This window comes from Gobius niger (assembly GCF_951799975.1).
Source record: "Gobius niger genome assembly, chromosome: 1".
NCBI lineage: Eukaryota > Metazoa > Chordata > Actinopteri > Gobiiformes > Gobiidae > Gobius > Gobius niger.
Genome location: NC_136852.1, coordinates 29,953,924 through 29,967,804, shown reverse-complemented (window position 1 = coordinate 29,967,804; position 13,881 = coordinate 29,953,924). Strand labels below are relative to the sequence as shown.

General features: G+C 42.1%; 2 protein-coding genes across 11 annotated transcripts in view; both read right to left on the bottom strand.

Moving 5' to 3' along the window:
* The window catches only part of LOC306964848 (unconventional myosin-XVIIIa-like), a gene marked incomplete at its 5' end in the record, with an annotated part of 153,435 nt that overhangs the window by 99,925 nt on the left and 39,629 nt on the right, over window positions 1-13,881 (bottom strand). For 5 of the 10 annotated variants that reach the window (XM_079559012.1, XM_079559009.1, XM_079559013.1 and 2 more), the window contains 3 exons: window positions 239-415; window positions 769-875; window positions 1,393-1,480. In XM_079559012.1, coding sequence (XP_079415138.1) covers window positions 239-415; window positions 769-875; window positions 1,393-1,480 — 372 coding nt within the window. Of the gene's footprint in view, window positions 1-238; window positions 416-768; window positions 876-1,392; window positions 1,481-1,995; window positions 2,062-3,238; window positions 3,286-13,881 lie in introns of those variants that run through there. The other 5 variants (XM_079559008.1, XM_079559011.1, XM_079559014.1 and 2 more) reach the window with 2 other exon arrangements.
* Window positions 4,208-7,738, bottom strand: LOC306972932 (uncharacterized protein; the record flags this gene model as incomplete). The annotated part of the gene is made up of 3 exons (XM_079569652.1): window positions 6,668-7,738; window positions 4,658-4,720; window positions 4,208-4,279 (listed from the first exon to the last, which is right to left on the bottom strand). The coding sequence occupies exons 1-3, from the start codon at window positions 7,724-7,726 to the stop codon at window positions 4,208-4,210; spliced, it is 1,194 nt and encodes a 397-aa protein (XP_079425778.1). The 5' UTR covers window positions 7,727-7,738.

Sequence of the window (13,881 nt, the reverse complement as noted above, 5' to 3'; positions counted from 1 at the left end):
TGAGCTTGACCTCACAGTAAACGTCACATTTTTGGATGAGGTTTTAGACCATTTCATCATCCATGTGGCAGTATCCTCACGGAATATCATAAATTTGACTTGATTTTAATGTATTTACATAACTTACAACACTGAATTCTTCACAAACTACAGGTCGCAACAGCTAAAACTGTATTAGTAAAAATCTAATAATATATAGAAGTACTGTGTGACGGGTTTGGCCTGTTTTCAGTCGTACCTTCTCGGAGTACATGGAGGGCATGCTGAGCGGGTTAATGACCACAGTGTTGGGCCCGGCGTAGGTGTGGATGAGGTTCCCTCCATATCTCTGACGCAGACAGTTCATCACACTGGACTCGTTCAGGTACAACAGCGAGGCCAAGTCCTCTGAGCGGTCGTACGGTGGAGGGTTCGCCTGGAAACCAGAGAGAGAGATGGGATCTTAAAGGTTACATAGTTTGTCAAGCGGGTGCTCTTCTAGTCAGTCTACTTTGATATCTATGTTGCATGTTTACAATCATAATCCTGTTTTTTTTATTCCATTGTTACTCTGTTTAAGTCAAGAATCTATCTGTTTTATTCTTTTATATATTTACTTTCAGACTCATAGAGACTTTCCCTCTGATGGGCATGCATGGAAAAACAGCCCAACTGGAGTGAGTCTGCAGTCTCTCAGAGCTCAGTAACTTGGCACTTCAAATCCCAGCTCCCACAGGAGCAGCCTGTTGCTGTGTCCTCCCTGTGAAATCAGTAGAACAGACACAGTACCTTCTCGATGTCGTCTTCGTCCACGTCCAGGACGGCCCCATCGTGCTCCAGGCGGATCTTCACCTTTCCCTCGGGCAAAGCGCCTGGGTCTGTCTTCACTACGGTGGCTGCAAAAACAAAGCACAACATGAGCACCTGACATCCCTATGCAGGAGTCAAGGTCGGCATTAGCGTCATATCCCCATTTTCCAAGAGCCTAGTTCACATCTTATGTACATTCATTTTCTCTTTAAGAGTAACTGCTTCTTTTCAGTGCTAGTCTTTCACTGACTGGCCTTATCCCGGTCATGATAGTATGATAGTATGTAAGTAGTGTATGTAAACGTCTGACTTTGTAAAAAGAAATACAAAGCTGTGAAGAAAATTCTATCTCTCATTCTTGTAGAATATTTTTTTAAATTGTAATTGACCTAAAAAAATAAATAAAAAAAGTTCTGGTTTCATGTCTGACAGTGAGAATAAAAAAGGCACATGTGTCTTTTTAAAAAGTGTATGTAAATACCTGGTTCCCGCTGTTTATCTCTAAATGCACATTATTTCCTCACACATCTGTCTCCACTAAATTGCAATAGTTTGGTCATTTAAATTTACAAAGACAAAGAGGCTAAAACAGAGTCAACTCACCCAGAGAGAAGCCTTCTTTGTGGACCAGCCAGACCTTCTCAGAGCCATACCAGGCCTGCTCCGCTGCGATCTGCTCCTCTGTCTTCACCTGAAACCACAACAGACACAGAGTCAATGAGGGGAAGGTTTTATTGGACCCTTTCATCTCGGGAGCATGCTGCAAACTTTTGAGTGCAGAAGGAAAGCTTCCGTGGACCAAAACAACTGCAAACTTTGGTGCAAAAAATGTGTCAAATGTGGCTTTGAAAACTGAGGAGAGGTCTCTGGCTCCATAAAACGATTCTCAATCTCATGACATGTCAAATTGGTCATGTTCTTTGTAAAGTTTTCCACCATTCACCATTCCTCAGTTAATCAAATCTTACAACAATTCAACTTTTCTCAGGCAAAAACAGAAAAAAAAACTCACAAAACAAAACATGAAATTCAAATTACGCAGGACAAGACACAGGCCACTGAACAGGCAAAATGGCCACAAACACGGCACTCTGGGTGGGTCAGTGTGGACAGGGTTAAGTCGGTTGATGGGATAGGGCTGAGGGTTGCAAAGAGATGGAGAGTCAGGGGGAGAGGGGTTGTCACGCTGGAGCAGGCAGTTCAGACCTGGGACTGTGTGGCTGCAGCGTGGGAGCTCTGGAGCAGAGCTATCTGTTCGTCCTCCACTGAGCCCTGAGCAGCGTTAAAGAAGCAAGAAGTTACACCGGTTAGAAATGAGATGGTGCTTTCCACAAATGCAGACAAAGATATATACATGAAGCCACAGAAAAAAAGCCTGTATAACCATTCTTTGGACTACTTTACTGATTCATTCACTTGCTACTAAAAGTCAAAAACCTGCATCGAGTGGGAACAACAGAAGCCAACACAATTACATACAATTCACATTTCGATCTGCAGTCGTCCGTTTTCAACATCATGGCAATCACACAAGCAGAGGAGGGGGGAAAATGCCAAAATGTCACTCCGGTCGCACAAATGTGGCTAGTTGTGATCAGGAACAGCATCCGGTGTTGAAAATCTGCCTTGTCGTCATGCAAACAAAAGGGAACAGCCCGAAAAATCAACAACCAGGCAAGTCATCCATGCACAAAGCTGCAGCGGGCCCAAAGCGAATGTTACTAGCGGCAATTGCAGAGTTTCAAAATGCCATCATTGTCTATCAACGCAAACTCTACAAGACAATGCTGTAGGAATTGTGTGAGAAAAGTGTGATAATTAATGGAATACAAGGCAAAAAAAAGTCAGCAAAAGCCAAACTTCTCATGCCAGCAGATGAAAGGTCCCATATCATGCCTTCTTCTGACTTTTTAAACCACTTTCAACGCCCTGAGCGCTGATGTTACTGGAGTAAAACTAAAAACGGTTCCCTGATTTAGTGGTCATGGAGATAAAAAAAAAAAAACTGGATTATCAAAAAAATGGAAATTTCAAGAGGATTTCAGCTGCATCAGCACAGGTCGGGCAGATGTTAATCAGTTCACAATCTTTCGGAAACCCCTTTCACAACGCTATACCCTGGCAGTGTTCGCGCGCTAACTGCTGATGCGTATGCTGCTTCAAAGATTTCCACTTATTTTGCGATCCCTGCACGTGCATGTGCTTGTGTTTATGTGGTATGGGGGCAGGTGAGCGGTGTGTTGAGAGTGCACTGTGAGGCGGGGGAGGTGTGGAGCTAATCTCTGCTTCTGCATAACAAAGTTAGCACGCCGCTTCCATGGCTAAAAGCTCACAAAAAGTCAAATTTGCACAATGTAGGACCTTGAGAGAGCACGATTGCGGTAAAAAAAAAATAATAATAATAATATTCAAAGAGGATGACGGTGGAAATGATGTGTCTATGTCTTACATTCTGACAAGTTACTCGCGAGCACAGTCCCTCCAGGACGCCCCGTGGAGGAGCGACCTGCCCAGGGGCCACAGCTGATGGGGCCGGAGAAAGCTTTAGCCGCCAAAGCAACCAGCAGACAGGCAGCCGCAGCAGCAGAAGCCGTGAGTGGAGAGACGAGAGGAGACGAGGAGACAGAGAGACAATGAGAACACATGAGGACGTGGACAACAGTGGCGCACGGAGGAGAATGAGCTCACAAGAGAAAGCCATAGAAACAGTTGCATTAGTGGTAAAGCCAAGGCAGCACAGATGATCTAAAATTGATAAGGGCTATTCGGAAATATTACTAATGAGTCAGTGCACAATATCCTACATGTAACGTATCGCGAAATCACTGTGGTCTTTCATCTGACTTAGATTTACACATTTTTCACACATTAACACAACCTAAAACAGAATCACATGGTGAATTAATCAATTCGGAGGTTCAGGTTAAGCCATGATTTTCCAAATTTAGGTCTATTGTAGGAAAGTTTGAGCTAGATTTCAAGTCTTGTTTTGATGCAATTTTTATTTAAATTCTGTCAATTGTGCTGTGTCAATATGGTTTCATATGAAACATCCAAACATTTCTTCATCACATGATACAGCCCTAGCACACAAACTATTCCTGATTAAATGCAACTAATCAGAGAAAGAAAATAAACAATTGTGTTAGAAACCTTATTCGCTCCACTTTGTTGCTTCGAACTACATCATAACAATGTTGTTTCCATGTGGTTTCTAATCCGGTCACTGGTTCAGTCGGTCAGCAGCACAGCAGCTGTTAGTCACTAAAACATGTCCTTACCGTAACAACCATCAGCACCCATAGCTTCAAGCGATAAGCCAAAGCTAGCCGCATGCGCTAAACGTTTTTCTGTTGCTTGGGCAGTGGGTCTCTCTCTCTGGGCTCTGTTACGGTTTCAGGGATAGGATTTCACCCTGTCATGGACTCTGACGGACCCCGGCCTCAATGAGGGCAGTCTGAACAACTGCGAAGACTCTCCTCCTCTGTGCCTTCAAATATACCACACTAATAAACTGGGGATGAACGGCATGGCTAAAGCTAGCAGGAGACAGGATGAAACAATGTTCTAAAGGTGGGTGGGTGTGAGAGAATGTTTTTAAATCTGCCAACTCCAAAAATATTATTATTATTATTATTATTATTATTTATATATATAAAGATTGATTGATTGATTAAAGGGTTAGCTCAGCAATAAGAGAGATGAATAGAGTCTTTTAATAAATAGGAAAGTAATAATAGTAGTTCTGATTCTGAATTTCAAAAATCTGTAAATGCGCTCGAAGACGTAAACAAGTTGATTGTTAAGTTAAGAGAGATGAAAACAGGATATACGTATATGGACAAAAACAGACGAGACAGTGATTTACAGGCGCATTGAAGATCCTCATGAGCCTCCTCTGCGCCTCCTCGGTGGGACTGAGCGGCGCCTCCTACAGGCAGAGCAGCAGCAGCACATCAGACTAAAGACTACAGCGGTTAACACTAAAAGCACGCTCAGAGCAGAGGTATGCAAACATGCTTACAAGAAAATAGTGCAAAACATGAGTAAAAAGTTATAGTCACAAAAAGAATAATTATGTCTGAATCCGTTTTGGGTGACCAATGTAGTAAATGCCGATACTTGGGCGATCTCAATTTGGCTGGAGATCGACAGCTTATCAACAACAAAACAGCCACAGCAATGATGATGCAGTCCAAAATGTCTATTAAGATGGTTAATACCAAACAGCAAAGGCTTCAAAATCATGTTAATTTGTTAAAAAAAAAAACGAGATTAGTACTCAACAAGGTTAGACAAGTGAGATAAAAGGGCACAAAAGTTTTCATGTTCACACCCACTTGAAGCATTAACAGCTACTAGCCAGATCACTATGTCGCAAAAGTTACCGCAAAGTCACAGAAACTTCCTGTGCCCAGTTGTAGCCACTTCTATCCGTGTGCAAAGACACGGGGGGACAAGAGCCTTTTCTCCCACAATGCAACAGGGCAGTAATTGGCAGGACACGATTCTACGGCTTGAAACTCCGGGCCTCTTCTACAGGGACTTTGTAAACAATGACACTTTCTGCACAGGGAAGTCTCATGGGCTAAAACTAGAAAACTAGACCAAACTGAGTGGAGTTGTTTGTGCCACACATTGAGTTGGCAAAACAGTAAGTTGAAACTTTAAAGTTGTACAAGTAAATAGTGTAAATAAAATGCTTTGGATTAGCACACTAAGAAGCTGAATCCATAATGTTCTCAAAGTGCTAATTTCCGTACTGTGCAACCATTTAAAACAGAACATAATAGTAGGTAATATACAATATTAGGGCATTATTGTTTGATATTTTTGCCTAGTAGCACATCACAGAAAGCCTTTTTGAAAAACTTTAGAGGACATAACCTCATTTTGTATCAGAGGGTTTGTGTTAGATTGCCTGTCCTAGAAAGTCCCATGCAATCTTGTACTCAAATTTTACCCAACACTAAACAAAATATTTCGAACCAGTTGTACGATTATGTGACTGCAACTTCAACCAAGCAGATACATTAGAACCATCGCTATCAACACGTAAACTTTCTAACCATGAGTCATCACAATTAAGTTCTGGAGGTTAATTCAACTGCTACATTACTTTCATTTCAAACGTGCGCTTCAATCCACCATGCAATGTCTACACCACACTTGTTCAAACCCATGCGTATTGTCCACTCTGTACCTCTTGTTTCTTGACCGCTGGCTCTCGAACGACTTCACTGGTCACATACATTGACACAGGACGTTGCTTTTTGACCACAGGGGCGCTAACCGTCTTTTGGCTGGTTGGCGTCATGGATTCTTGTTTGGAAATTACCGTAGTCGCATTAGCCGTCTTTTGGCTGGTTGGCGTCATGGATTCTTGTTTGGAAATTACCGTAGTCGCATTAGCCGTCTTTTGGCTGGTTGGCGTCATGGATTCTCGTTTGGAAATTACCGTAGTCGTGTTAGCCGTCTTTTGGCTGGTTGGCGTCATGGATTCTTGTTTGGAAATTACCGTAGTCGCATTAGCCGTCTTTTGGCTGGTTGGCGTCATGGATTCTTGTTTGGAAATTACCGTAGTCGTGTTAGCCGTCTTTTGGCTGGTTGGCGTCATGGATTCTTGTTTGGAAATTACCGTAGTCGCATTAGCCGTCTTTTGGCTGGTTGGCGTCATGGATTCTCGTTTGGAAATTACCGTAGTCGTGTTAGCCGTCTTTTGGCTGGTTGGCGTCATGGATTCTTGTTTGGAAATTACCGTAGTCGCATTAGCCGTCTTTTGGCTGGTTGGCGTCATGGATTCTCGTTTGGAAATTACCGTAGTCGTGTTAGCCGTCTTTTGGCTGGTTGGCGTCATGGATTCTTGTTTGGAAATTACCGTAGTCGCGTTAGCCGTCTTTTGGCTGGTTGGCGTCATGGATTCCTGCTTTGACATTGCTGTAATCGCACCAGCAGTCTTTTGGCTATTCGGAGTGGTTTGACTGGTAACAACTTGTTTAGGCACAGTTATGGTGTTAGTTGCCGTTTTATGACTTGACGGCGCAGCTTGTGGAGGATTTGGCGGAGTCGTTTTGCTAACAACGCTTGGTTTGGTATGTGGAGGTGGAGGGGATAAAACTGGTGCCTTTGGAGCTGGAATAAACCCGACTACAGTGGGTAGAGAAACTGGGCGACTTTGCGCTGGCTTGGTTGGTACTGCTTGCTCCGATGCATTGAAAGTTGGCGACTTGACCCTCTCTAAAACAGAATTTTGTGTTGCCGAAGGTTTAGCGCCGACCTCCTGCTGCTCAATTTCTTGTCTCCTCTCCTCTTCTTGCAGTTTTCTAAGGTCTTTCTTGTCCACATTTACCTCCAGTTCTTTGACTTCCGGTCGCTCGTCTTTGCGTATTACTCGGATGCGCGGCTCCCTGGGCCGACCCCTCACCATTAGATTTGTCAAGCCGCGCGAAATGTCATCGTCCATCTTTACCGTGTCATGTTTGAACGAAAAACTCCTCGACATTGTTGCAGGTTTGGCCGCTTCCAGTTTGGGTGGTGCTTCTTGGGGTTTTTCCAAATATTCCTCGTTAGAAGGTGAAACTTTCTGGACAACCCGACGCATAACTTTGACAACTTTTTTACGAGTCGAACTTTGGTCTTCGGAATTATCCACGTTGTCTTTGCCATTCATTGCACCATTAAGCTGATTTGTCACCACTGCGCCATTTTGTTCCGCTTTCGGAAAGGTTGGTTCAGGACTTCGGACTCTTTCTACAGGCCTGTTTACTGGAGGCTCGGGGCTTTTGAAGCGTTCGGGGACCTTGACGGGAGTTCGGAGTTTGGGCGACGGACTGCGTACCCTATTGGTCGGTTGTGGACACGGCTCCGGAGAGGGGCTCTTGGATCTGAAAAGACCTCTTCCCGGGTCCAGAGCTGGGACGGACTTGGCTCGGCTCATCGCTCCCTCAGTTTCCGACTACACCCACAAAATAGGACAGAAATGAGGAAATGCATCGTTTCAACCGAGACAGAGTACAAAGTATTTTATAATATCTAAAACTGGGATTTACTAAATTTGTTTTGTTTAATTGATCACTAATACACCTTTAGGTACTATCATTGGCCTTGTTACATTGAAACCTATTGAAACTATTCTTGAAACATTCCGTCATGAACTTAAAATGAAACGAATGGATCCCAGTGCCACTGATGTCACATTCTGTTTCCACACATCCCTTTGTTTAGCCTGCCAGAATTTTCTGACACCTCTCAACATTACAACTTTTTAGAAATGGCACCCTCACTGGACGCTGAAGCTTGCCTTGAGCTCAGCAGTGGACTGCAATCGCAGTCTGTGGAACCAGCAGCAGACGGAGAGAGAGGAAGAGACTGCCATCGAAATGGCTCTACAGGAGGAGAAACATCGTTCCCACCGCATCGAGCCGACACTGGATCTTAATAGAGCAGTGGTCAGAGACCTCAAGACTCAAGACAACACGACACTCTGGGCCTCCAATTCTGAAGGGGACATTACAAATCTCAAACTACAGCAGGATATAGACCAGTTTAACATGGTGACTCTGTTAAAGGAATAGGCCACCGTTTTTACTTTAGCTTAGACAAGTTGATAAATAACTGTTTTTTGTGCGCGCGCTCAGTCACGCACAAAAAACCAAAGACGTGGCTAGCATTTAGCCTCTCCCAGCCTATTCCTATAGCTCCAAACTGGTTAGAAGCTACCAAGCTTTTCCACGTTTTCCCTATTTCAATACAGTTACGTGGAAGGTTCCACAATCGAAATCTAACTTTACACAAAATTACACATGTCAATTTTCTAAGTGGATTAAAAGGGAAACTATATTGTAAGGCGTAGTAACACCTTAGGAGCACTTCAACGTCCATGCAGTAAAACCGAAGTGCTCCTAAGGTATTAGGAGTTAAACTCTGAGTTAAAAGGGACATTAACCTGACAAAACTGTCTGAAAAAAGTATATATACATATTTTTTGTTTAAAAGAATGGTGTGTAAAGAGTCTGAGACATGGGGACACTGGGACATTATATCAATACAGATTTTCTCAGGCACAATCCAAGGTTTTGTCTGAAGGGCTCATTCATACGGCCCACCAGTCATTGATGCATCAAAGTAAATCTAGTAACGTACACAATTTAAATTCAATTCGCTCAAATCAAAGTAAACATAAATGCTACTTTTTCTCTAAAATAAAAAATTAAACACATGTCGTATTTGCCAAAGTTATGTGTTGACTTACACTTTTAGGCTCCGGATTATTCTCATCTTTAATCTAAAGGTGTAGAAAAAAATAATAATAATAATCACAATCTTCCTATTAGACTGAAAAAACAACACACCGTGCAAACAACAAGTCATGCAAAATTCAACTTCTTTTCCTCAAGGGGAATTCTACACACATGTGGTGCATTTGGCAAACTGCAAACGTGATATGCAAAATCAATCAGCGCCGGCAAATATTTGAGTTAAAATTTGGCAAAACATGAAAAATAAACTGGCTATTAACAACGTGAGATGGTGCGAGATGGCCGCATGTTCGTGTTAGTTTGAAAAAGTCCATGCTTTTGTTTCACTAAATCAAAACTTCCCTTTTTCTCCCAGAAGGAAAAGCGAGATGAGAAAGCCATGTTGGGGGCTCTGCGGTCATGGGCTGAGGTGGATGAGGTGAGGTGAGCTGAAGAAACAGTAGACAATACAGGAAACATGAGATGATATGAAGATTCAGTGTAGAGTGGAGACAAAGACGTTCACCAGCTTCATTCATTCATTCATTCATTCATTCATTCCTACTGCAGAACATTGGCTAATCTTACACCCAAAGAAAAAGGTCTCAAACCAGCTCGAGTTCATGTAGGTTTGCAGAGAATCTTCATGAGAGCGTTCATGTGTCTGACTGCAACAAATTCATTCATAAAGCACATTTAAAACTAGTGTTCCGATACCAATGCGTGGGCTCAGAGGAGTCACCGATAACGAATACCGGACCGATGCCAAGACTCAGAACACGTGGCTCATCATGCATGAAAAACAAAGTGATCCACTGTGACTAGTGCCGCTCAATTCCACTATTGTCCTGCTGCCACTCTAAAGATTAAATGAAGGCAAAAAAAAAAGGTAACACAAATGTATGCTCTGAATACAATGCCGATACCAAAACCTGAGGAGCCTGTGGGGGAAAAAAAGGTCATGAAATGCTAAAGCAAAGAGCGAGTCTTCAATAAAATGCTTGACTCTGCAGTTCTAAAGTAAAAAGACAAGCTTTTCCACAACGGGCCCAACACAAGAACAGTGTCGGTCTGCCGTGGTCTTTTATTTATTTATTCATTAAAAGCACAGGATTCACTGCAGGTCGGCCGCACGGTGGGGAGATCTTGGGACTCCAAAACTACAACTTACTAACTAAATGTATAATGGAAGGTTATGTAACATCGTTCTCTTAGTAGATACAGGTATTTCTACTTTCATTATGATACATCCCAGAGCTCTGAAGTTGCCTGACCCACATACTCCTCTACTATCTCGGCCTGAATATGCCACAGACGGCAGATAAAGAGTGGAAACAGCAGCCTGTACAGTATCCCCCAGCTCCCCCCTGACCCCTTCACTGGCGCTGGGACATCAGAGTGTTTGTATCAGTGATCGGAATTAGCGCGATGACTAACAGGTTTTATTTTGGGATTAGAGTCTGGACAGCGGCCGGGGGCGGAGGGCCAGACACAGAAAGGCCAAGCGGGTTTAACACGAGTCTGGACCCTTACTCATAATCATATTGTTAAGGCTTAAATGTAATCCAACTATGGCCCATGTCAGATGTTTAAAATAAAGAGTGTTGTCAGGAGAGTGCGTGGATATTCAGATAAGGGTAACACAGGATAGAAGCAAATTTGTGTCATTTGATAGAGATACACTTTTATTTAATTTGATAAAAAGAGATTTGCGTATTATACACTTCGTCAGCCTGGTATAATATAGTATAATTGGCAACATTTTTGCTTTGTTCTCCCATTCAAGCACTGCTGCATCTAATGTTATCACTATGTCCTTTCTCATTGAACAAGAAAGAAAATCTTCATGAGGATTGAACTGTTTTGATTTTCCTCAATTTCCACATTAACTCCATAACTCCCACCTGAACCGAGCACATTTTCTCCAGTTTGGCTTTACCCCAATCCAAAAGCTTCTGGGGAAAAAAAGGTGTGAAAATAGAGACAGAACTGAGACGAAAACAATGATGATGTGGCAAAAAAGTGAGGAAAAATGAAAAAAATGTGACGAAAAAAAGACCAAAAAAAAGACCAAAAAATGACAAAAAATAGACAAAAAAATTTAAAAAAATTACCAAAAAAATGACAAAAAATGTGACAAAAAAATGACAAAAATGACAAAAAAAATGACAAAAATGACAAAAAAAATGACAAAAAAGTTACAAAAATGAGTTGAATACCCCCCCCCAAAAAGATGGAAAAAAAATCAGATGACGTGAGGAAAAAGGAAAAAGATCCATTTAGATGAGTTTTGTAGATCTTAGCTTTCAAATGAGGTGTTACATGGATTAAGGTAAAGCTGAACTGGAGAAAATCCTCTCGGTTCAGGCGGGAGTTAAGAGGTTAACAAAACTTAACAAAAATGTTCAGCATGCCATAACTAGAACTGCGAAATGTGGAAAATAAATTGTGATATTTGATCAATGTCTTGAATTTAGGGATTACTAGAGCTGCAATATGTTCCTATTAACCATTTCAACACAGACGCACTTTAAAGGTAATTCAAAAATGGGCTTTGAAATGGGTTTGGTGATATATTGTCCAGCCTTGATGATAGCAATTTGAAAGATCACAAGGAGGATCCATTTTGGAAACACAAACTACCAATACACAACGAGTCATCACATTAGCGTTAGAACTGCAGTCATTCTGACTGTTGAAGTGAGACCAGTAATACTGGCCGCACTTTCAGTCACACAACAACAAAAGAGCGATGAACTTAAGCAAACAGACGTTCTCCTGACGGACAATGCGGTCCATGTTTTTCATATTTCCTCATAAACTGGTGAACTACACCCGGCTTTCCTAAAGTAAACAGTCTCCCAGTCTGACGGAGCAGCTGTCTGTTGTCGCCCTGTTGTTGACAGTCAAATGGCTCAGGGCTAAGACCGGCTAAAACTCCCAGCATGCAACGCACAACAGTGGCATATGGTCTGAGCAACAACAAGCTATAGCAGCATCCCGGTGGTAACATTTAACCCACGAAGGGAAGGCAATAGAGGAGTGAGTATTGTGACGACCACCATAGGGAGGAAACATGGCAGCGTGGTGGCTGAGTGGTTAGAGCTCACGCCTCGCAGCAGGATGGTATTTGATCCCTGGTTTGAGTTTGCAAGTTTTACACACATCACTCTTCGTCTCGCGGATTCATATTCTGCCCAACAACCAAACACGTGACCTCACTTTCGATGATCAGACATAAAGATCACTTGTAAGTAAAAAGTAAAAATCGCAAAGTAATTCTCATGAAAAATACTTTTTACTTGATCAGTTGGTAGGTGAACAGTGAAGTCGTTCTGAACAGAAACAAAACAATAATAAAGTCTGAAAACACAAGCCGCTCATTTTGTTTCTGTTTGACCTGATTATTCCTCATTTAGTCACGGTTTAAGAACAACAGCCCAATAATTCTATACATCTGTGTGATATACTTTTACTTTTTACTAATAAAATGTACATTTGAAAGTGGATACTTCTGTACTTTTACTTAAGCAGCATTTTAATCTGGTTCTTTTACTTAAAGGAACAGGACACCATTTTTCCATACTGAGATATGCTCTTACCTGAGCTTAGACGAGTTGATAAGTACCTGTCTGGTCTTTGTGCGTGCCCTCAGTCACACAAAACGACCAAAGATGTTGTTAGCATTTGGCCTCTCCCAGTATATTCCTATGGCTCCAAACGGGGGTACGCTCTTTCACGGGCAGACAGGTTGTATCAACTCGTCTAAGCTCATAAGAATATATCCCAGTATGGAAAAACGGTGGCCTGTTCCTTTAAAGGTCCTACACGCTTGTTTGTTTTTTTGTTTTTTTTTACGAACAATGAAAGAGGAAGCCATTGAATCAGACTGGAAAGTTAGCACTTTGAGTTTGTATGACAACTCACAAACATGTCTGTAACATCCCATTTCTTCACATTGGAGAGTTTATAGGCACATTTCACACCTCACGGGGTCACTTTTCAGGGTCATTGTCACAGAAATGCCAGGGATCTCGCCTGTAAGTTTATGAAATTGACACCAATGCTTTATAATGAGATACGCAGTGTTTTCCCCACAAATGTCTGAGTTCATAATATACAAAGGAGGACCAAAAAAAAGTGTTCCATTGATTTAAAAAAAAAAAAAATCGGGTATAGTGCCTTTAGGTACATGTGTTGCTCCTGTATCTGTGCTTTTACTTAAGACAGCTGAGTACTTCTTCCACCACTGTAGTCTACTGTCTCATACGGTATAGTACAAGCACAGATAAACATTCAAAAAACAAAGTTCGGAAAAGTAGGCAGTAGCCTTGTGCGATACGCTAATGGAGCCAAAAGATCCGATTTCTAGAAATAAGTTTAAACCGCTTCACTCTGACCTGCCATTTTTTATTCAGTACCTCATACAGAGGCTACAACCCAAGCCTAGCTCCTCATTGTGTCCCAAGTAATAACCTGGCATGTCTGGCTTCCGTCTAGTAGCTCCTGTCTCCTCGTCCAATCTGATAATAAGGCGCGAATTCCACATAAGCTCCAATCAGCCATAGCCTAGAAGCCTTTGGAAAGTACCAGAAGCAAATTCTTGTCATCTCCATAGAGCAAACTACATTTCCCATAATCCCCTTGTTGTTCCTCTAAGCATGGCTTCCTAAAACATGCAGCCAAGTTTCCATCCATCTTTCAACATGACCGTCTTCAGACCAGCTCCCTAAACATCTCTAAACATCACCGTGAGACAAACATCCACAAAATGATGCTGACGTGAAAAGACTTTTCGCAAAATTTTATCTCATTCAATCCGCGTTGCTAATCTAAAAATAGTCCGTAAATTCGA